Source organism: Plecotus auritus, assembly GCF_963455305.1.
Source record: "Plecotus auritus genome assembly, chromosome: 12".
In the NCBI taxonomy this organism is placed as follows: domain Eukaryota; kingdom Metazoa; phylum Chordata; class Mammalia; order Chiroptera; family Vespertilionidae; genus Plecotus; species Plecotus auritus.
In genome coordinates this window covers 10769272-10793483 of record NC_137778.1, presented here as the reverse complement: position 1 = coordinate 10793483, position 24212 = coordinate 10769272, and the positions used below count along the sequence as shown (strand labels likewise).

General features: G+C 40.6%; 1 protein-coding gene across 1 annotated transcript in view; it reads right to left on the bottom strand.

The window, feature by feature from the left end:
- The window catches only part of LOC308237245 (complement receptor type 2-like), a gene marked incomplete at both ends in the record, with an annotated part of 28949 nt that extends 5551 nt beyond the window's left edge, over window positions 1-23398 (bottom strand). Inside the window, 22 exons of the mRNA XM_080647799.1 lie at window positions 876-1061; window positions 2659-3051; window positions 3568-3650; window positions 4005-4092; window positions 4166-4342; window positions 4723-5130; window positions 6007-6083; window positions 6378-6468; window positions 6548-6724; window positions 7325-7732; window positions 8472-8554; window positions 8791-8890; window positions 8976-9164; window positions 10476-10865; window positions 12033-12118; window positions 12767-12869; window positions 12955-13131; window positions 14055-14453; window positions 15085-15173; window positions 15595-15694; window positions 17025-17204; window positions 23341-23398. Coding sequence (XP_080503925.1) covers window positions 876-1061; window positions 2659-3051; window positions 3568-3650; window positions 4005-4092; window positions 4166-4342; window positions 4723-5130; window positions 6007-6083; window positions 6378-6468; window positions 6548-6724; window positions 7325-7732; window positions 8472-8554; window positions 8791-8890; window positions 8976-9164; window positions 10476-10865; window positions 12033-12118; window positions 12767-12869; window positions 12955-13131; window positions 14055-14453; window positions 15085-15173; window positions 15595-15694; window positions 17025-17204; window positions 23341-23398 — 4042 coding nt within the window. The remainder of the gene's footprint in view (window positions 1-875; window positions 1062-2658; window positions 3052-3567; window positions 3651-4004; window positions 4093-4165; window positions 4343-4722; window positions 5131-6006; window positions 6084-6377; window positions 6469-6547; window positions 6725-7324; window positions 7733-8471; window positions 8555-8790; window positions 8891-8975; window positions 9165-10475; window positions 10866-12032; window positions 12119-12766; window positions 12870-12954; window positions 13132-14054; window positions 14454-15084; window positions 15174-15594; window positions 15695-17024; window positions 17205-23340) is intronic.
- Between the last annotated feature and the right edge of the window lie 814 nt (window positions 23399-24212).

Sequence of the window (24212 nt, the reverse complement as noted above, 5' to 3'; positions counted from 1 at the left end):
GCCATCTGTTTCAATAACCTCTAGGTAACTTAAGCCTGATTATTTTCCTTCCTTGTGCTTTAGTTTCTAACTAATAGCCGATTAATGTTAATGACTTGTTAGGGCTAAATGGGTACAAATTCTAAATTACTGTTTTATCAGTATCGACTCTTACTCTCCAATTCTTCAGACACATACATACTTCCTCTTTCCTTCTTTCATCTCTTCAGTGTAGGGGTCAGTACTGTGAAATTTTGGATATGAATCCTGACTCTAGGACTTCCTAATGTGTGACCTTGGGAAAGTTATAAATCTCTTCATTCTACTGAGACCACATCTATAATATAGGAATAATAATGGCCCAACTTCATATGGATCTCAAAAAGATTAAATGACAATGCACTCAAAATGCAGTGCACAGTATCAGACATACAGCAAAAAGTGCTCAACAAATATTACATATTAATTCAATTCTCAAATTCCATATGCTTAATGAAACATAAAAAAATATACCCATAATCCTACTATCACTCAAAGGAAATACACTGAAAAAAGCATTGTGCTTTTTCATTAGTATTTTGCCAGATGCATACTTATAATATCCATAATCACAGTGTAACTTCAATCTACACTTTGGTTGTTTAATTTACATAAGCATTTCAATTTTCTGTATTTAAATGACTTCATAAGTGATCACTCAACAGAGACTACATTCTAAGTCATTTTTCTTATTCTGTGGTATTTAGATCAATTACATGTATTAATCCAAGGAAATACATTTAATTAAAGTATCTAATTGAGGCATTTATTTGGTGACTTTAAGTTGAAAGTACCTAACTGCATATATTTATTTGGAACAAATCTGAATTAAAAATAAAAAAAAATAGATAATGCACCTTTACAAAAAGGGGCAGGTTGGCTCCAGGTGCCCTCATGTGTGCAAATGAGGAGTGCCTCTCCCACTAGCAGGTAGCCTTCGTCACAGCTGTACACGACTGACATTCCAGGAGAAAATCGAGCTATCTCGCCACCAGTATGATTCCCATTGGACATCTTAAATGGAGGTTGACATCCTACGAAGGCTTAAACACCAATAAAAAAGGGTCTTTAGTACAGAGGAACACATAGCCAACACTATCTGTGAGTGATAGCCATATGGGAAGAATGCAGGCAACAAGCCAACCAATTGGTATCTAGTAATATCCATTCCACACAAACCCAGCAGTGCTGGACAGAGATTTCCACTGCCTACATATGTTGTACACACTTTTGATAAGTATACCCAGTCAGCTGGTGCCTAGACAGTTGAAGTAGTTACTGGTATAAGCTACTTCTTATGGGGCCTGACCTGAAGAAAAATGTCAAAAGTAAGATAATGAGCTCTAACTGGTTTGGCTCAGTGGATAGAGCATCGGCCTGCGGACTGAAAGTTCTCAGGTTCGATTCCGGTCAAGGGCATGTACCTTGGTTGCGGGCACATCCCCAGTGGGAACTGTGCAGGAGGCAGCTGATCGATGTTTCTCTCCCATCGATGTTTCTAACTCTCTATCCCTCTTCCTTCCTCTCTGTAAAAAATCAATAAACTATATTTTTTTAAAAAAGTAAGATAATGAAACATCAATGGTTGCAGCCCACAATGGTACTCTATGCCAATAGTATTCTTTCATTTTCCCTTTAAATAGCAGAAAGGTTGTAGTCTAAGGGTCACACAAGTAGCCAGGGAGTGAAGCCACCAGATATGACTAAGGGGAAGGAACGTGTCCTTCTACAAATGACAGCCAAAGCCCGATTCAAGCAACTGCTGCCTTGCAGGAAAGCAGAGGGGCCCCTCACTGAATCTCAGGTTCAACATTGATCTTTGGCTTGGATATGGGTTTCACTTAAAGAGAGACTACTGTGTTGGCCAAAGACAGTGGTTGGCAAACTCATAAGTCAACAGAGCCAAATATCAACATTACAACGATTGAAATTTCTTTTGAGAGCCAAATTTTTTAAACTTAAACTTCTTCTACGCCACTTCTTCAAAATAGACTCGCCCAGGCCGTGGTATTTTGTGGAAGAGCCACACTCAAGGGGCCAAAGAGCCGCATGTGGCTCGCGAGCCGCAGTTTGCCGACCATGGGCCAAAGAGAACAGTTCTGATAAGTTGAATTCAGTTCTTGGGTCATTAATTGCTAGTCCCTAGTGTACACAGTCACCTAGTCACTGACAAGAATAAAACTAAATGATAACTAAAATAAAGGACAACTAAAATGATAAGAAAGACAATTCACTGGGTCTGAAGGCCAGCTTCATGACTCCGAACACTCAAAGTTCTCTTTCTAACTGGTATTATAGCCTTAAATATAAAATTATCAAGCTATATTACTGCCAACATTTGCCCCCAAAAATGATAAGGGAATTTTTATTATTCAAATTTAAGAAAAATAATACATTTTGTAGAAGCCATCACTTCGGAAGTTAACCATAATCCTTTCATGTACTTTTGCTCAACTGACTTAGTAAGGAAGGGGGGGGCGGGGAGAATTCACTGAGAGAATAAGGCTGGTGTCTTATAAAACACTATCATTGTCTTAGCATTTACATGCTTTTCTTTAGCTCAAATGGCAAGTGCAGATTCAAAAAAACATTTCCTTATTCTAAGCAACATCCCATAGTTAACTTCTTAAAATAACTTACCCTTTCTGATACAAGTTGGTACACCTGGCACCCATTTGTTATTGGTATGGCACCTAATCAAGTCACTGCCATTCATGATGAAACCCTGGTTGCAGGCAACATATACAATGTCATTGTGGGAATAGGATGAACGAGTTTTATTCAGCGTGTATCCATGTTTGACTTCTGGGTCAGGGCAGTAGGCCACAGGAGGCAGTTTTAAGCACCGTGCGGGAGGTCCACTCCAAGATCCATGTCCTTCAGAATCACTTATGCATCGTATGTTTCTCTCTCCCAGAAGAGAGAATCCTTGGTCACATTCATAAGCGATTTCAATTCCATATGGAAACTGTTCTGCCATCACACCTGTGTGCCTCCCGTTGTTAATCACTGGTGGAGGTGGACAGTGAATAGCTGCAGAAGAGATTCGGGAAATGCGGCTTCAGCTAGTGTACCAAGGCGGACAGTCATCATTCGGATGCAAATAAAACTATGTGACTGCATGTATGACACACAGCCATACAATTATGTAGCTTTACAATCTGCATTGTGTTCTCATCAAAACAGCTTTATTAACATTTCAGATTATATGAGTAATACATATTCATTCCAAAAATTTTAAAAATACAATAAAGTAATAAGAAATACAACTATATTACCAAAAATTAGAAAAACATGCCACACACACACACACACACACACACACACACACACACACACCAATTAGCAGATATATGCCAAATAGTTCCTACTTGACAACTTTGCTTGTCAGTGAGAGTGCTGATCAAACTGTGACAGGTATTTCTTATCTCAGGTACATTGAGATAGAACACAGAGAGCTGAAGTAGTTACTGGTATAAGCTGCTTCTTATGGGGCCTGCCCTCTCTAACCCCCAACCACCTCACTTATAACTTTAGTTTCTCTCTTACCTTCACAGAGTGGAATCCTTTGGAACCAAACCCCATTCTCAGCATCTTCACACTTCTGATAAGTATGCCCAGTCAGCTGGTACCTAGAGAGAGATTATAAAACATTTCTTTTTCCCAATATCACGTCTCTAAAACCTCGCCTTGTCACACAACAAATACAGAAGAACTCCTATGTAAGAACTTCGGTACAGAGGAATTAAAACCTTGACCCTCCCAGTAAGCAAACTTCTTTAGATGAGAGTTGCTCACAGCAAAGCTATTTCCATGTCAAAAAAGAACTAACAAATCAGAGATGCTACTTAGACTTTTGGAACCTCATATTCTCTGTGAGTGTGGCAATGAGGAACCTCAAAAAAAGTCACCAAGACAAGCTGAGGGTGGAACTAATGTACTAAATAAAGGGGGGACCCACTCTGGATGGATCATCTCATACTCACCCATCCGGACAGGATCTATTAACTAGAACCACATGCGAATCAGCTGGAAGCTCTTGAACATCTTCTCCTGCAGGCTGACATGGCGCTTCTAGAGGAGCACAGCTGGAATTACTCACACATGCTTGCTATCAAAGGGAAAGGCAACTCTGGAGCTAAAGTACCTTCACACCGAGGGGCAGAAGGACTCCAGTTTCCGGAAGGCATACAGTGAATGGATTTGTTTCCCACAAGCGAGTAGCCAGGGTCACAGGTGTAGTCTACAGTCATCCCAGAGACAAAGAGGACCCTATTTCCACCTGTATGCCGACCGTGGTGCAGCCCGGGAGGTGGCTGGCAGTCTGAAGGAAAAACTTCCCACATAAATACCAACAAAAGAAGAATTTATACTCAAGAACATTAAGAGCACAACATTTGACAACACACAATCTTAAACATCTTTGCCAAGGATCATAAAGCTCTAATTCATTACTGAATGCTTTCTGCTCGTTTGAAAGAACTAGATTTCTATAAACAGGTCCTCTCAATATCTACCCTGAATATATTCTGGATACAGGAGCCATTCACATAATGAACATACACAACACACATGGAACATTGTTACAGATAAAAGAAGTAGGATAGTAATCTGTGTCCCATTGACTTTTCCCATGAGTGTAGTTTTGGGTGGGAGATGAGAATAATCAGTAAATACCTTTTTTTCCCCCATTGGGCTGTTTACCTTTTTCACAAATCGGTATTTCAGGATCCCAGGTGTTATTGGCTTTGCAACGAATCTCACTGCTGCCCTTCAAAGTAAATCCATCATCACACTTGACTGTCACACTGTCATTGTAGACATATGGGGCTTCCTTGCCTGATAGCTGGTATCCATTTTCAATGTGGGCACGTGAGCACTGAACGGCAGGGAGGGAAAGTTTACAGAGAGGAGCAGGGCCACTCCAGATGCCCCTCTCCTGACCATTGCTTGTACAACGGATGGTGCTCTCCCCGATGAGGTTGAATTCTACGCCTTTCTCTGGCCCAGGGTTACATGAATAAGTGACTGTGGTTCCATATGGAAAGTCTTCTGAGGAACTCCCTGTGTGTGTCCCATTGTAGATAACAGGGGGTGGTGGGCAGGTGATTTCTGGAGAGATGAGAAGTGACTATATAATTCTGTTTCAGTATTAGACACCATAGAAGAGAAAGGAAGCTGGTTACAAACCTGTTGTTATCACATTTCCTGGAGGATATGAGTGAGTTTGGATGATATGAGTTATATCAAAGCTCTTATGTGTACACAATTCAATTTAAGCAGGTTTCATAGCAAAGATTTTTGTAATGGAAATCTTTGTTAAAAGTGAACATGTACATCAATATCATATAGCGAGGGTGTAAAGGCCAGTGGTAAATTATTAATTAAAATAAGAATTATTTTTAAAATAAACAATAGATGAATAAAAGGCACAGGGCATAGAATTAAGCCTTTTTTTTTTTAGTTTCATCCTTGTACGGAGGTTATTTGATAGTTGAGCCAAGAATATTTATTGTTGATTGAGTATCTACTTACTGACACACAATTTTATCATTTAAAAAATAGAGATAATACCATTTAGGTAAATTAACTTTGAAGTCTGCAATCTTAAGCTGAATTTATAGATGAGGGGCTAAAATTTCAAAGGAGTTACATAAATCATCCAAGATCATATGAAGCTATAGATACAGAATAAGAGATCAGAATCCACACCAATCTCCTTTTTCTCCCCAAACTATAGCTTACTCCACATTAAACATGGTGGCTCATATACTCACTGCTTTCATCATCTTATACACTTAAATTACAAAAGAGGATCAGTGACTGAACACATTTAAATTAAGTGGTTGCTATGCTTTGAAGTGGATAGAGATGACAGTACAAAGACAGAAAAACTTGACAAAGTCTTTGGAACAGAGGCTAATATTCTTATTCCCACAACATAGTCTAAAAGAGAAATCTCACAGGGCATACATAGGTGTCACTCACCTGTACAAAGACGAATCTCCATAAACCAAGGAATGGTGCCTTCACACAGCTGATAAAAACTCTCACCTAACCGGGTCCTAGAGATAGAGTCACGTCATTTTGCCGTCTAATGACCATTAAACTAAGCAAGAGCTATTGGCTCAAAAGCAGACTCACCACTTTCAGGACAAGAAGCAATACGAACAGAATGTAGCCAGCATCAGCTCCATCACCCTTTGCACAGGCATAGTTCCCATACATGGAAAACTAGCAAGATTAGCACTGCCATGGACACAGGCCAGGGAAGGGTCTTTGAGGTAAACTCTTACACAGAGCTTGCAGTATGCACCGATAAGCCAGACCCAGTTCAGGCTGAGCCAGCCCTCACTCACCCTTCAACGCAAGAAGAGTTAACATCTGGTCTAATCAATCGATCCTTGGGTTTTTTATAGAGATACTTTCCTATAGGTTCACACTCTGCCACTAGGAAAAAGAGACTAAGATGAGAAATCAACTCAAGCAATCTCAAAACTACAAAACATCTGCATGCAAGTCCTGATACCTTTGCATTTGGGGGCAGTGGGTGTCCACACCCCCTCAGAGGTACAATGTATGGATTCTTCGCCCACCAGCACATAGCCGGGGTCACAGCTGTATTTTATGGATGCTCCAGGCTCAAAGCGGATCCTGTGTCTATCTTCCTTTTGCCCATTGAGGATTTTAGGAGGGGCTTGGCAATCTACAGGAAAGAAAAAATTTTATTGTATAAACAACAGCAACAGGGAGAAACAGCCAAAGAAATGGGCACTAATGCTATAATTCCTCTCTGGTGGCAGCTGTGTGATGCAGAAGGTATCTTACAGCCCAGTTTGGGGTAATTTTAGATCAGCGTTTCACGATCTTTCCTCTTCTTTGCCCTTAGGCTGCTGCAGATTTTGTTCTGTTTCCACTCGGTGCTTTACCTCCACTCATTTCTTCCTTTCTTAAGGAATCACCCCATCTGTTCTCAATGGGAGATTCTAATATACCCATGGAATGGGGGCTTTGATGACTTCCCTTTTAAGAAATCAGTATTAACACAAACAAACATTTTTCCCATAAAGAAATGGGCAACTTAGTAGTTCCTAATGTTATTTTTCCCAAGGACGCTTCTACAAAATGAACAAACGGTGGGTGTAGTGTTAAAAAGGCCTTCTGCATAATTTATAAACACTATACATATTGAAGAACTGAACTGACTGCAAACTGGAAAATAACCTGCTTACACCCAAAATCCCTACCTAGAATTCTTAGAAAAGATGAAATCAGTAGAATCTTTTCTTGGTACTGGAACACTCACCCTTTTCACAGACTGGTGCAGATGGCTCCCACGTGCCTCGGGCACTACACGTTATTCTCTTGCTACCTTTCATAGTGAAGCCAAGCCAGCAATCAAATACCACAGTCTCATTATATGAATATTGATCTTTCTGCTCAGACGATATTTGGCCTCTTAGGATCTGGGGAGGTGGGCAATGAATCCCAGGAGTAGAAAGTTCACAGCGTGGGGCAGGACCACTCCAGATCCCAGTCTTCTGACTATCAGTGGTACAACGGATAGTGTTCTTCCCAATCAGGATGAAGTCCACTCCTATCTCTGGGCCTAGGTTACAAGTGTAAGTGACTGTGCTTCCGTATGGAAAGTTCACTGAAGGGTTGCCTGTAGGTCTTCCATTGAGAATAGGAGGAGGTGGTGGGCAAAGGATTTCTAGAGAAATTAGAGAGAAATGACAAGGTTGCAGCTGTACTGCACACTAGAAACCCTCAGACTTGATGCCATTCTCATCTCCTAGGTTCAGGGACCTAGAATATTTGAATCGCTGATGAACCATCAAGGCAGCTATCTCTCTATATAAAAGCCTAAGTGAACATTATGACTGAACAACAGAATGACTGGAATGATGGGTCACTATGACTCAACTGCCCCCTCGTGGTCAGTGCACTCCCACAGCCAACCTCCCCATGGCTGGCCAACCTCCCGCGGTCCCTCCCCCCATTTCTCCTTCTGGCCAGCAGGCCCTGATTGGGACTGGGCGAGATGGCTCTGATTGGCCCTGATTGCCAGCCAGGCCTAGGGACCCCACCCATGCACAAATTTGTGCACCAGGCCTCTAGTAACAATATAATTAAAAAAGTATATCTTGCTGATCCTTGGATTTCTGTTACCTAATATGCTAGCTCATTTATGTGCCTGGCCTGGCTTACAAGTCTACTTAGCTCTAGAGAAAGAAAAGCCTAGGAAGCCTGTTTTACTTGAATAAGCAGAGAATAGAGAGGTAACTGAAGGATGCTTCAGTTATAATCCTTAAAGATGTCTAGGAGAGATATTTGCTCTATAAGGTTCTGTATAGTGATGACTGAATCAAAATCTTTTAGTTAAAAGAATGCAGTGCCCTGTTGAGCCTCAGATAAGTAACTAGGTTCAAACCACAGTTTGCATAACCTACCTTCACATATTGGCATCTTGGTCCATAAAGCTCTCTGTTCAGCAATTACACACTTACTAGAAGGTTGGCCTCGTAATCGATATCTAGAGACAGGGGGTGGTCATTCAGAACTATTAGACAGTTGCTGATATGGATCAATAATCTCTACTTAAAGCTCAATACAAACTCATTTAATTCGTGTGCATCAACTCTTGTTAGCATTATTTCTCATAACCTCACCCCCGGCTCTCCACAGATCCTCACAGAGGAGCCTTCACCGGTCATACCACGTATGGAGAAGCCCAGTGAATTAAATCTCCTAGGTCTTCCAGACACTCACCCTTCATTACAGGAAAAGGTCACAGTCACGCCAAGCCGACGACTTGCAGGCCCCTTTATCTGCCCATTGAGCAATGGTCTTGGAGCGTCACACTGTGCCTCTATGGAAACAAGCCAAAGATGCTCAAAGCATGGCCAATAACAGAATAGCCTCGTTTCTGAAAATTGATTGCAAATTTGGGGTACCTTCACATTGTGGGATGACTGCACTCCAGTCTCCTGAAGACAAACAACGAATGGTCTTTTCTCCAACAAGCAAGTAGCCAGGTTCACAGCTGTAAGTCACAGACAGTCCAGGGACAAAGAGGCCAACATTCTCTGCTGTGTGATGTCCATTGGGGATCATGGGAAGGGGTGGACACTCCAGGGGGAAATCTTTACACACACACATTAGAAGAAAAGGCCATCAGATGACACATCCTTCACAATCGAGATTTTGACATAGTACATTCATCCAACTAAATGACACATTATCTGTGGTAATCAGTCATCATAAATTTTCAACTCAATCTTTAAAACAAGTGTGATGTAATATCCATTTTATACACCATATAGCTCATTATTTTCCATTTTTACTCTTTATGATTTTGTGAAATTTTTAATTTACAAAAAAATAGTCCATTTTCACAAATACTCTCATCCTACTCTCTAGTCCAAAAGTTGCATATTATTAGGGGGTTATCCTGCTAGATATTAGTAATATAGTTTTATAGGATCCCACATGTGTTACTTATATACATACATATTGGGTGATTATATGTGTACTCACATCTTATTCTACGCCTTTCTTTCTTTGCTTAATAATCTATTTATGTTATCTTCCCATGTCAACACATATAGGTCAACCTAAATCTTTAGAATGGCTTATTTTCTATAGTCACTCATATTGTGACTATCTTCAAATCTTCCTTACCTCCAAGATTATGTATCTATCTACAAATACATAGAATCATATTTTTCTAATAATAATTTTTCAGCTTCATTATTGATTTAGAATCAATTGATATTGTTCTTCACTAAGAAAATAAATAGCTACTTTTGATTATAATAGTCAAATATGACAGTCCCTGTAATTGCATGATTAAAATTCAGATTTAGATTTCTACAACAACATAAACCTAAGAAAAAAATAAATGAAGAACTTATAGTAATCCTTACTTTCAAAGTCATTTGATTTGAAATGTTATGTCTGAAGAGATGACTTGGCACAGTAGTGCATCACTTCAGGAAGTGTTTATAGAGGTCTCATAGAACAGGCATCATTTCTGCCAGACTGTATTAACATCTACTTACAGGTGAGTTCTAAAACATCGGGTATATTTCTTCTCATTTTAACATTAACCCACATATATAGTTTAAAACCACACAATTCACACAGCACCATCAAAGTCTCACCCTCAATCTTGTGAGACTCATTCATTTCACTTATTAGGTGTGTTCAATTACTTTTTATCATCATATTTTAAAATTTTCTGTTCTATTGATGTTTGTTAAATGAACATCCATATCCTTGGTGACAAAAAATAAAAACAAGGAACAATAATTTTCACCCTTTGCCATGCTTCCCCCTTCCCCCCTACCCTTTACACATTGACACTGTTCTTTGTTCAGAATGAAACAAAACATTATCTGCAGAGAAATGCAAGGATCCACCCGCCCTTGAGGTTGATTTTCTCTCTTACTCACCACTCTCACAGGTTGGTAGTGGTGTCGGCCCCCACCTGCTATTTGCTTGGCACCAAACGGTCTTGTTTCCTTTCATGGTGAAGTTGGCATTACAGGTAAAGGTCACAGAATCACCATGTCTGTATGGTGGTCTAGATATTTTATCTCTGTGTCCCCCTGCCACTATGGGCTCAGAGCAAATAGAGCTCCTGTTGAGATATTCACATGTAGGGGCAGCTTTATCCCAGATTCCTTTCACTTGGTCTTTACTTATACAAAAAAGATTCTTTTCTCCAATGATGCGGTAGTTGTAGGCACAGCTGTACCTCACCAAAGTGTTAAGAGGTATGGGGCCCGAAATATAACTATTCCGACCATTTTGGATAGGAGGAGGAGAGTCACAAGAAATCCCTGAAAAATAGAAAAGGAAATATGTGGTAATATTGACTATGACAAGAAAAAGATTCAGATGTAGATTAAAGCTCCAAATATAGTGTATGTCACCTCATCAGAAACAGACTTAGAAATCTGTATAATTTATTCCTTAGGGACTCAGCGTCCCTACTTATCCCCAAGCTCCTAAATTCTTACCTTTCTTTTGTTTCTCAGCAAACAAATCAATATAGGACTTAAAAGTACCATCTTGACCAAACAATAACAATGAAAGATAATCTATTAAATAATTCAGAGTCTAATAAATTTTAATAAAACTAAAGGTAAACAGCTGTGAAAATAATGTTAATAACATGCTAATCACATGTGGGGAGGTACCATGGACTAATGAAATATGGACTCAGACCTGGTTTCAAATTCCCACTGTTATTGAATAGCTGAGTGACCTTAGGCAAGTCTTACCCTCTCTAAGCCTCAGTTTCCTAGTCTATTGTATAAATTAAGCTACTTCATAATGTTGAGATGAGAAGTCAGAGAGATGCAAGTACCTGAAAGGAACAAGAACAATACCTGAAACGTACAAATTATCGGATGCCTATTTCAAACATACAGTGAGGGCTACAAGTGGTGGAAGTACATTCTTCCCCTCTACCAAAGGGACTGCAGCCTCGCTACAGTCATTTCTCATCCTTTGATGCTGAATCCCTTTGAAAAAGCCACAGGAAGTGATCAAGAGTTTGGAATAACGATCTCATATCCTTAAGATACTTGTCATATTGTTACTTATTTATGGCTGTGTTGGTATATGCACAACTTTCCTGAGTGAGTCTCAGAACAAATGGAAAAGTTCCAACCTCCAGAACTGCTGGTTGATTTCCATTTAGCTCCAAGAGCTGCTCATCAGTAGAGGAACTGGGATAAGAACACACACCACACCATTTCAGCACAGCAGTGCTGCTCAGTTCCAGTGGGATAAGAGCCTTTACCTTAATATAAATAGAAGACTCAAAACAAGATGTAGTACACTGAATAAATTTAGTTTTGGTCTGCATGGTAGAACATACCAAAGAGTGGCGTGTACATGTTCAAAGTATACATATGGATAAGATGTTATGACTGATAAATGCATGAGAACACACCAAAATTCAAGAGGCAAAGTTCATACTTATTTTCGCTTCTACTCACGTTCACAGACAGGAAACTTATTATTCCAGAGTACTCTCATTCCTTCAGAGACACACTGACTAGAAGATTTGCCATTTAAACGGTACCTTAAACAATAAGGGGCAGCAAATCATCATCAGAACAAACCAGTTCTCAGTTGCATGGACTTAATCACTTCTCTCACGTAAGTGGTATAAATTAGCTCTATTATTTTCAGCATTTAAGGGTTAAGGGAACAGTCCAACATTGTTTGTGAATCAGACCAGGTGAAGACTTCAGACCAGGTGAAAACACAGAGAAAAATATCCTAATGATCACATATTTTTTAAAAAAATTATCCCTTTTCTCTTTGGTATCCAAATGTCAAGATTCTCTTGACCATGTAGAATGAAAACAACCTCAGGTTCAAAGTAAAGAAGACATCAAAGACCTTGTTCCCTAAGTTCACCCAAAGAGCCCCACTTACTAAACCCCTATTATCTATTCATCTCCAAAAGAGGGTGCTTAAATTGTGATCCCAAACTTTGCTTTTTCAATTGATAAGTGTGTAATTCCCAGTTTGGGCTGGCCATGCACAATACACACACTTGAAGAAACCAGTAGGGTTTGGTTAATAAGAGAATGAGAATTCTTAGTCATAAAAGGGAAAGAGGGAAAGGCTAAGACAGGAAAACAAACTGTCTTTACAAATTACATTTTGCAATGCTTAGCTATGAGTCATGGTCTCAATTCAGGCCCTGTCACCTCACACTCACCCCTCATCACAAACAAAAGAAACCTTTGCCCCAAGCTGGAGATTAGGAGGAGCCACCACCTGGCCATTGAGAAGTTGGTTGGGGATGGCATCACATGATTTCACTAGGGGAAAAAAAGAAACAAGGCTAGCACACGAAAAGTCAGTTAACAGTTGAGTTCCCTTAAGATGGAATAGAGCTTTAGGCACCTTCACAATTGGGGGCTGTATGGCTCCAGGTTCCCAAGGATGTACACTGTGTAGGGTTAGCTCCAATGAGAGTGTAGCCAGGCTCACAACTGTAGGACACGTTCTGTCCAATTGCAAAGAATTCCTTATCCATTTTGTTATAATTACCATGGTGGATATGTGGAGGTGGTAGACACCCTGAGAAAAGAGCAGGACCAGAGGCTTTTTATTTCTGAAATAAGAACTTTCTTCTCTACAACCTAAGCCAACTTGTTGTTGGTAGGGATGGGATGAAGATGGTCCTGTCAACTCTCCCCAATGTAAAGCAGAGACTCCTTTGGTGAGATGGAGTGGGCTAACATGCATTACTCTTTTTAGACATGATGAAGTATACAACCACCTGCTTTGTCTCTTTGGATCTGTATCAGAAACATTACATCCACTCATCATTTTCCACTTCATTTAACTAAAATGACCTGGTTATCCTTTCACTAATATTGTAGTCAAGGGATTCAAACTTTGGTAATACATAATCACGACCAAAATTGTCCTCAATTTTCCTGCTCCCCAAACCAAGTTGATGAAGGTTCTGAGTCGTGTAAGAGGGGCTCCAAATGTTGTCCTTTTTTTGGTAAGTTACACATTTCTCAGAAAGAATAGGGGAGAAAGGAAGAATGAGGGAAGAGACTCAATCTTAATTCTAACCTCATAAAGGCTACGTTATTCAATATGAGAATGTATAATGTCTACAGTCTTTTGAATCAAATACTGACACTAGCAAACTTCTCCCAACCTCATGGCCAATAAGATTGAGAATTTATATATCCCAATTTAAATAAAATTTAATATGTTTTAGAAAAATCTCTGCTCCTTGGCTCTGCTCTATATGCTTTCTTTTTTCTTTAAGGATCTAAATTCCCCTACACTGTTCCAAAATATGGTAAATTTCCTACCTCTTCAACATTAAGATGTTACTTTCAAAGTTTACTTTCAAATTCTTTAACAAGGATACCCAACCACCTCTACTATCTTTCTCCTCCTTTTCTCATAGCCACTGTGCTATCTATTCAATCAAAGGTCTCATTTCACTTATAGATCATCGAATTTTCAGCCCAACTCACCCTTGAAGCAACTTGGCAGTGGAGGATCCCATTTATTGTTTGGTCGGCACCAAGCCGTGTTGCTGCCTTTCATGGTAAAGCCAGGCTTACACTTAAACATCACAGTATCATTTAAGAAAAATGAACGTCTATATCCAGATTCCATAATTCCATTTTCAACTTCTGGAAATGGGCATTTGACTAACTCAATACACTGAGGAGGAGGGCTGCTCCAGATGCCAACTTGATTGTCTTTGCTGGTGCAATATATTGACCTCTTACCCACGAGGTCAAAGAGCTTTTTCCCATTCGGTCCAACATGGCACCAATAAGTCACCACCATTCCATAGTAAAAGTTATCTGTACTGCTGCCATAAAATTCCCCATTGGAGATGGCTGGGGGTGACTTACAAGGAATAGCTTTTTGGGGTTAGGTGGGAAAAGAAAGAAGACATTTTAATGTTATATCTTCTAGGAATTTTGTCTTCAGTCTTGCAAAATGAACTCTAATTCAACCTACAATTAAGCCATTTTTTTTTGAAATTGTGTATCCTTATCTCAAAGATGGTTATAAATAGGAGGAGCAGGGTAGGAAGGTACATGAATCTTCCCTGATGAAACCTCAAAAAAAAAAAAAAACAAAAAAAAACCCAAAACAACAAAACACACACACACACACACACACACAAAAACAAAACACAAAGCTACGATCCTGTCAGTAGATCCCACCCCCAGAATACAGATAAACTGTTGTAGGAGGCTCCTGGGATGACCTACATTGTGCATGGTGTAAACTTCGCAGTCTGTAATCTCATAGCATATTTTAGATTTAAACCCTTATTCACTATAAAATAACTTATCACCAAGGGAAAGTGAGGTAGGAATAGGAGGGATTAGAAGAATGTAAACAAACCATAACTCTGTGCCCAGAACTTCCCAAATCAACTATAACTTTCCTGGGTACTCATTCTGATATGTAGATGCCTCATTTCCCCCTAGAAGGCTATAAGCAGAATTACATAGGGTGCAATACAGGGATCATTTTACTCACATTCACAAACAGGCATGTCCCTATTCCAGGTTACAATATTGTTGTGTGAGATAACACATGTAGCAGATGATGCACCAATGAGTCGATATCTAAAGACAAAGAGATGAGTGATCATCTCCCAGCTACATGTACATTTTAGGAAAGCTTAGTTCTTTGTCCACTGAAAGAATGGCAAAGAAACGGAAAACCGTGTGGGACAAATAGCAGTGATAGACTAAGGACTCATACAAAAAGCTAAAGAATCTGAAGCCAAACAAAAGTTGCCTTCTTGTCAGTAACACTAGAGATTTAAAATTGGAAGAGGGAAGACGGGGAAGTAGCCCAAGCGCCATTTTGTTTTCTAGAGATCCTCTCCAGTGGATAATCCTGAAAGGTAGTCTAGAGAGCAGTTCAGGTAGGTGATATTTTTTCTGCTTATCTACTTTGAAGAGTAGGTGGCAGTTACTCAGATCTCTCTTGGAAGGCTGCTGTAAAACCCCTGTGCCCTGGAGATATCGCCTGCCAACTCACCCTTTATTACAAGAATATGTAATTGTTGACTCAAACATGATACCCATGGGTGTGAAGACAGAGCCATAGAGGAGTTCTCCAGGACTCACACATGATTTACCTACAGGGGAAAACAAAACGAAACAGGATTTGGGACTGGAATTTGAGGGACCTTTTGTGTTTTATATTAAATCCCAACCTCACTGGACTTGCTGACTAGCTTATTTATGTTTATTTAAAGAAATTTTGACATTTACAAAATTTCTATCTCCCAAGGGAATAGTCAACTCCAGAACAGTATTTGTTTAAAGCACATAGTCTGTATTTTGAGTGTGCATGCAAACATAATTTGTGGCCAACCATAATTATAATCCCTCTTTCCCCTTTTTATATTCTGTCAGGTGATGGCATCATTTACCAAGCCTTGTGGCTTAGAAAAAGCACACGTACAGTCACCATTTCCTTTCTGTAACTCATTCTTTATCCCCTGACCTTCATTCATCTGGTCATCCAATTTTAGTGCCTGAATTCCAAAACTCTCCAAACCAACTATGTTATCACTGTTTTAATCTCTCACTGGATCATTGAGTAACAAAATTTCCCTTTCTAACTCTGGGGTCCCTTGGTCTCCATCTTCTATGCACATCTACCACTGCCCACATTATCTTTCAGAAGCACAAATACGGTCATGCCACCACCTACATTTAAAAACTTATAATGACTTACCATTGTTGATCAGGAAAAAAATCATGCCCTGTCACAGTTAAGCTCCAATCCATTTAATCAACTACTATTCCTCACCACGCACCTCATACTGCAACCACACTGAATTTTTCTACTTTCCACAGACCTCATGGTCTTTCATATATTGGTGCTTTTGCATATGCTGTTTCCTCAACCTGTAATGCCTGGATTTCCCTAATTCATCTAGACAGCATTTCTTATTTACTTCTCTATGATCCCATGTAAATTTATTTCTATGAATGATTGAAATTACATCATAGTGTAGTATCTGTTTAAAGTCAGTCTTTACAATTAGTAAAGGAATTCTTCACAGGAAAGGACTAGGAGACCTTTATGGTTCTCTCCAGCCCCATCACCTAGCCTAAAGCTTCCTACCTATTAGTTACTCAAAAATATCTCTTGAATAAATGGGGTAAAAATGAAGTGAAACTAATATCCCTTGCATACTAACTTACAACTCACTGTAACACAGTACAGAGAGCATAGAGCAAACTCATGGAGATTACAGGTAAGTAGGATTGGCCAGCTGTGATGACTTAACCTCAATACTCAATGCCCTTAGGAGTAAAAGAAAACATGGAAAACCCAGCCCTCCCCTTCATTAAGAGGACTTACTAATTCACTGGTCATTTACTGTGAAAAATAGCAAGTTAGCTCACAGAGATACACTTATAGACCTAAAGATGCCTCTATTATAGAATACTCACGTTTACAGTAATGCTGAGCATTTGACCACTGGGAGGTCTCTAGACAGGTGATTAAGAATGAGCTTTTTATATACCCAGGAAGGCATTCATATTTCCAAGGTGTCCCAACAGCAAACTCAGACTGATCACTCCTAACTGTAGGCTTAGCAAAAGGATAGCTTGGCAGGAACTTACACTGACCTACAGACAAAAACCACAGGAATATCAAAGTAAGAGAGGCTAAAACTTGCACTCTGCTTCTGTTTCGTCACTAATTTTCCTGACAACTTTAATCTGTAGAAAGTAAACCTAAAATGGGACAAAAAATTCTGGCACCAAAAAAACTTATGTCGCAGTTAGGGGTACATATACAAAGAAATAAGCTCGGAAGTTCAAAGACATTTTAGAATAGACTTTAGAGATTTTAGGAAGATATGGAGAAAATCACTTTTCATTAAATTCCATATGTATCCTGGAGTAATGTGATATTCTTTCAACCTCATAAATAAAAACTAAAACCTTACAAATAAAAAGATTTCCAGGCTAGCATTGGAAACTAAGTACATCCGATACCTTATACACTGAGTACATGTTTGATTCTCTAACATTACTTTAATGAATTCACATTACTATCTTAGTCATTAAAACTTTAGGTCCTAGCAATAAAAAGTGTTTATTTATTATTTTTTTATGATTGTATTCCATTAACCTAGTAGAATAACATGCTCTCTAAGAGAGCTTAGTAATTTCTTTCTGAACTGTACTAGATAAAAGGAACAAGTCATTTCAAGTCAGTTCCTGTTAGTTAAATAATAATAATATTAATGATGAAACAAATTTTATCCTAGGAGATAGATAAGAATCTGTGATACCCACATACTTTGAGGATATGCCTGGAAAATTTTTAACTCCAGAATGGCAGTATATTTGAACATGAAATTTATTATTTTTTTCAAATGAGTCTGAGACAGATTCAGGTGAAAGAAAAATTATGGACTGACACAAAGACAAACAGAGCTCCCAAGGTTGTAGCCAGACCCAGCCTTTTTGCAGCCCAACACTTCTGTCGGAGAAGTCAGACAGACTGGGTTAAGAATAGCCATCATTGCTGGGACCCAGACCTCACTGTAGGTCTCCTCCTGTTTATTCCCTGAATGTCTTTAGTTTCCTCTATTAACACCTACAAATGTTCCCAAGTGCATGCCTGTGACAATCAGCAAGGCTCTTTAGGAAAAGACAGGCTTTGACCAACTTCGCTATCATGACGTGTGCCAATTGACTCTAAGCAAGTGATTTAACCTGCAATTATCCAATTTAAATAAGGACAATACCAAATAACTCACTACCAGTTGGAAAGCCAATGTAAGTCCACAATATTTAATCAGCAGCAACGATATGGTGTAAGGTTTTGAAGTAGCAAAAGCACGAAGGTACTTTATATCATGACCTTCTGGAGTGAAAGGAGATAAGAATTAACACTTCCCAGATGGAAAATAGTGAGAAATTTTTATCCCCAATAAGGACAACTGGGGACTCTTTCTCTTTTGGCAGACACTAGCTCTCATTAGTCATGAAACTGCCAAAATCCCAGATCAGAGACAGAATTTCCAGCAATCATAGTCTGTTCCATATCAGAAAAGTGAAGGTTAGTTGATGAGTCATTAAGTAATACAAATTTTCTTAATCCTGCAGGCATCTTCCTAAAATCCAGAATAAAAATCAGAGTCGATCATGACTGGACCTAAAATAGAAGATAGTGGCAAGACATTGACATAGACATCCCTTAAACTATCGTGAAAACTAACGAGGCAAAGCAGTTTCTAGGGAACGATACATTTAACTTTTTATTTGGATCCAAGGGGATTTACCTAGCATGGCTTAGAAATCCATTTGAAATTAATGAAGAATAACTGTAGAGGATAATAAAAATAAAACCAAAAATTCAGTCGGAAAACAGGTAGGAGAAATGATCATTGAGAATTATTATAATCAAATGCCTTAACACTGGCTACTTGATCATTTTTGAACGGTGGTTATGAATATTAACCAAGGCACTGTCCTAAGCACAGGAGATGCATCAATGAACAATCACATTTTAGGCAGAGGCCTAACAGCAGGGATGGATTTGCTACACTTTAGGATAGACAAAAGGCAAGTGTGGCTGGCATGCAGTGATCAGAACAGAGTGGCATGAGATCAAGTGAGAAGACTCTGTAAGGATGGATCACAGGGGGCTCCTCAGGCCACAGGAAGATGTCTGGGTGTTATCCTGAGTCGAATCCTTGGAGAGTTCAAAACAGGAGAGTCATGTGGTCTGATTTACTTTTTTAAAAGAATAGTCTGGCAATTGGGTGGAGAATAGAGTGAACTTTTACTTTCAGGAATGAAGAGCATAGTCTGGAGTCTATTATAGTAGTTCAGACAGAAAAGTGAGGCTTAGACCAGAGAGAGATAGTGAGAAGTGGATGAAATTCAGCATGTATTTGAAAAAATAGAATTAAGACTTTTTGTTACATAAGAAAATGAGAGGATTTAGTAATAACTTCCAGGCTTTTGACTTGAGCTACTGGTTTGCTGGTAATACTATGTGCTAAGATGGGAAAGAACCAATTTTTTTTTTTTTTTTTTTTGCTTTTTTGGTGTGTGTGTGTGTGTGTGTGTGTGTGTGTGTGTGTGTGTGTGTGTCAGGGTGCTGTAGGAACAGAATTGATTCCACTTTAGATTTGGTATATTTAACATACTTACTAGGTCTCCAGATGGAGATGCCAGGTAGGTAGTTGGATGTACAAATTTGCCACTCAGGAGATAGGTCAGGGCTATAGATAATGAGTCATTAGTATATAAATAGTATTTAAAACCATGAGATTGGATGCGATCTCTTAGGAGGAAAAAGGGTTGAGAAAAACAGAAGAGGTCCAGCATTGAGCCTCCAAACCCTCAAATATTTAGAGATAGGGCAAAAAGGAACAAGAGCAGCCAGGGAGGTCCAGAAAAAAGTAGTGTCTTATCTTGGAAAATGGGAATGGGGCTGTTTTAAGAGGCTGGAAATATTCAGCTTTTGCTAAAAGACTGAGAAAGCCAAGAATAGAAAATGATCACTGGATTTGCCAGCATGAAGGGCAGTAGTAACTTTGCTGAGAGCAGTTTTTGGAGATTGGTGGGGAAAGAAGCCTGTCTGGAGTGGGTTAAGGAGATAAAGTCATGTGAGCAAGCAGCCAATGAGTTTTGCTGAGAATGATGAGAAGACAGGCAGAAAAATGCAGCTCCACGGTGTTATGAGAAGTCCCCTTTCCCAAATAGAAGACGTCCTCGGGCATGTTTAACGGCTGGTGGGCTTGAGCCAACAAGTGGTATAAATGCAACGATGCAAGTCAGGGACATCTGCAGAAGTAAAGTCCTTCCGAAGGCAGGAGGGGATGGAAGGAGGTCATGAACACAGGGAGAGGAGCTGACTTTGTCAGCAGAAAGAATACCTTTTCCATTGTTACAGGAGGAAAAGACCTTCCTCCCTCCCTTCCTTCCTTCCTTCCTTCCTTCCTTTCTTCCTTCCTTCCTTCCTTCCTTCCTTCCTTCCTTCCTTCCTTCCTTCCTTCCTTCCTTCCTTCCTTGTTTAAAGTATTACAAATAGTAGAACATATGTCTCCTTTGACCTCCCCCTGGCCTCCCCCACCCCACCCCCTGGCACATGCCCTCACCCCCCTAAGTGTCTGTCTCTATTGGTTATGCTTATATGCATGCATACAAGTTGATCTCTTACCACCCCGCCAAGTCTCCCCTACCTTCCTGCTGAAGTTTGACAGTCTATTCGATGCTTCTGAAAAGAACAATCTTATTGAACACCTAGTTATACGCTCGTTCTAGAGTTCTTTGGGTAATGAAACAGGGAAAGGTCTTGCTCCACTGGAACTTGTATTCCAGCGAGGGACCAAGCCCCAAACAAGTAAATAAGTAAACAAGAATGTTTCATATAATGATAGGGGCTCTTTGGGAAATAGAACGTGGTTATGTGATCCAGAGTGACCTGGGGGAGGACTGTTTCAGGTAAGAGTCAGAGAAGTGTCCAGATGAAGTTGAGACCTGAATGCCCAGAAGGAGACAGTCAAGATGATCTGTAGGAGGATCATTTCAACAGAGGGAACACCTAGTGCAAAGGCTAAACAAACGTTGAATGTATTCAAGGAATGAATGGAAAGAAAGTCAATGTGGCTGGAGCAGAGGAAGTGAGGGGGCAGGACAGAGAATTTCAGAGAGAGAGAGGGGCAGAGGCCTGGAGTCAAGGATAAGGGGCATTGACTTTGTTCTAATGTGGTGGGAAGCCCTTGGCAGGTTTTAATCAACAGAGAAAAAGGATCTGATCTTTGACAGAGGTAGAGGATTAGAAGACAAGAAAATTCCTAGTTGAGAATTTTGGCAAGAGTGAAATATAAACAGTAAAGGAATCAGTGTATGCAAACAGACAAAAGAAAGAAGTGGAGCAATCAATACTCTTAAGAAAGAAATTTGCTGCCCATAGGACTGCTCACAGCCGTGTGCCCTATAGACACCTGCCTCAGAATTTTCCAGAGAGCTTGTTAAACCTCAGCTTTCTGGGCCACAACCCAAACCTATGAATCTCTGGGCAGGGATTTCTTGAGCATGCTCAAGGGCAAGAACTGGCCAGGAGTCAAGGGATAGGCCAGGGAAGGAACACAGTAGGAGCAAAAGTCTGGATGGGGGATATGGGCAAAGCATGAACAAAGAACCATGAATCAACAGTTAGCAAAGACAATCAATGGTACATTCATGATCAGAAGAACGGGGAATTTGGAGGGTCATGCTTAGATGGGATCCAATTACAAATGGCCTGAAAGGCTGAAGACATTTGATTTTTTTTTTTTTAAATCCCACAGGCAGTAGGAAATCCTTTTAGATTTTTGAGCAAAGAAGTGGAATAATGATAAATATATATATATATATAGTTTCAAAAATCTGATTTTCACTATTGGAAAAATTAAGGACTGAGATCAGAATAGCCAGAGGAGGTTGTGTCTGGAGCTGAGTGATAGGAGGGTCCTGCACTGGTACTGGGAGAGGATGCTCTGGCCTACTTGGAAGAAAGGATGAACTGGCAGGGCTAGGGGAGAATCTGATTTTCAATTGATAATAACCTCTTTGAAATTTAGAAATGGGAATGCCATGCGGCTGAGAAGTCAAGTCTGCAACTGTGCCTCAGAGAGGGGTTAGCGGAAGTTGTGAAGGTGCATTCAGAGGGAGCTGATGGTCAGGAGAAAGTTAAATGTCAGGAGGCAGACACAATCTGCTGTAATAGAACCAGTTTATGTGGTTGCCCTTAGCAAGCTGGAGGTGGCTAAGCTTAAGTGCTGGCTCCATAAGAACGGTTCATGCGGTGTAGCCTTATTACTGATATTTAGTAGTAAGAGCTAGCATCTAACTCTCATTTGCCCATTTCACCTGCTACTCAGGACAGTTCTGGAAGGCCGTTTATTACTGGCATCATTTCACAGATGAGGAAACTGAGGATCAGGGAGCTGAACGACTTGCCCAAAGTCACCCAGTTATTGAGGTCTGCCTACAATAGCTTCTTAATAAACCAGGAATTCACTGTACACTGGAGGTAGTTAGACCTATCTTCTCTCCAGGAGACTAATCTTAAAAAAAAAAAAAAAAATTAAAACATTTCTTTAAATTGTGCCGCTCTTGAGGGTTAGAGGCGGTACCAATAAAATTAAATGAGACCTCCTGGCACCCTCACCATGACAGAAGGTAAATAACATAAAGACAACTAGCTTTAATTCATGCCTCAAGTTTCCTAAATAACTCCAAGTTGGGATCTCATTACCAATATTACAAGTCAAAAAAAAAAATACATAGAACCATGCCTGGGCACTAGGCGTTAGTTATTCTTACTCAGGGAAGGCAGCGGGAGGATCTGCTGCTTTTACTGGGCAGGGGCGGATTCAGCGGCTGCAGAAACTCCCGCGCCCAGCGGAGCGTGGAGCGTGCGGCGTGGCCCCTAGACCTCCGGTCTGAGAGCGAGAAGCACCTGCTGAGACAGGAGCGGGGAGCCAGGGTGCACGCCACCGCCTCCCCAGGCACATCACACAGTGCCCCTCTGCGGTGCAGCCTCCAGGTCCGGTGGTCCCAGCCCCGGGGACCTAGAGTGAGGACCTTCAGGACCAAGAGATCCCGGGGGTCCCCCAGAGCGAGCGGGAGGCAGGCTAGCGTTTGGCACTGCCCCCGCCTTCTCGCTTTGGACGCTGCTTTGCATGGCGGCGCAGAGATCTTCCCTGACCCAGACAGTCGCGTCCCTACCTCCGCGCTCCCCCTCCCTGCTCACCGAGGACCCCTGGCGTGATGAGAGCCAAGAAAACCCAGAGCAGGCCCGCGGCACCCATGCCCCGGTGGCAGCCCCGGCGGCGGGATGTGTCCGAGACCCGCGAGCCTCCGGCAGCTCCGGGAGGGCAGGGCTGGAACAGGAGGCAGCTGCAAGCGAGGGAAGGTGGGCTCTTAAATAGAGTCTGACACCACGTGCTAGCTCTGCGGGCACACCTGCAGGCTGCCTGGGGGCGGGACGCCCGTGCCAGCGGGGGCGGGCAGAAGGAGGAACTCTCTCCCCTCCCCTCCCTTCCCTTCTCTTCCCTTCCATTTATTATTATTATTATTATTTTTTTTGCTTGGATCCACGAAATTCATTTCAAAAGTTTTTAATGACTTTAACTGTTGAAACAACAGTTTACTTAGGAAAAATATGAACAGCAGCAAACCTCTAATATTATGTCCTTTTTATTTTGAAATAATTTCTACAGAAAACTTGCAAGAATGGTACAAACCATTTATATATATAAAATATGTATATAATTTTCCAGATGTTAACATTTCACTGTTTTCTTTCTCATTCTCTCTCACTTTGGATGGATGGATATAGAATAGATATAGAATAATAGATATCCTATCTAATAAAAGAGTAATATGCAAATTAACCATCACTCTGCTACACCCACAAGCCACGCCCACAAGCCAATCAGGAGAGAATATGCAAATAAACCCAACCAAGATGGCTACAGCCACAGAGAGCAGGAAGGAGGCATGGGTTTCCCCGGCAATGGAGGAAGCCAAGCTTTCCGCCGGCCCTTGCCGGCCTAGGCCTCCACTCAAGGCTACAAAGTTTCAATGATAGAAGATACATAAAACCAAACAGAAATGGCGGCA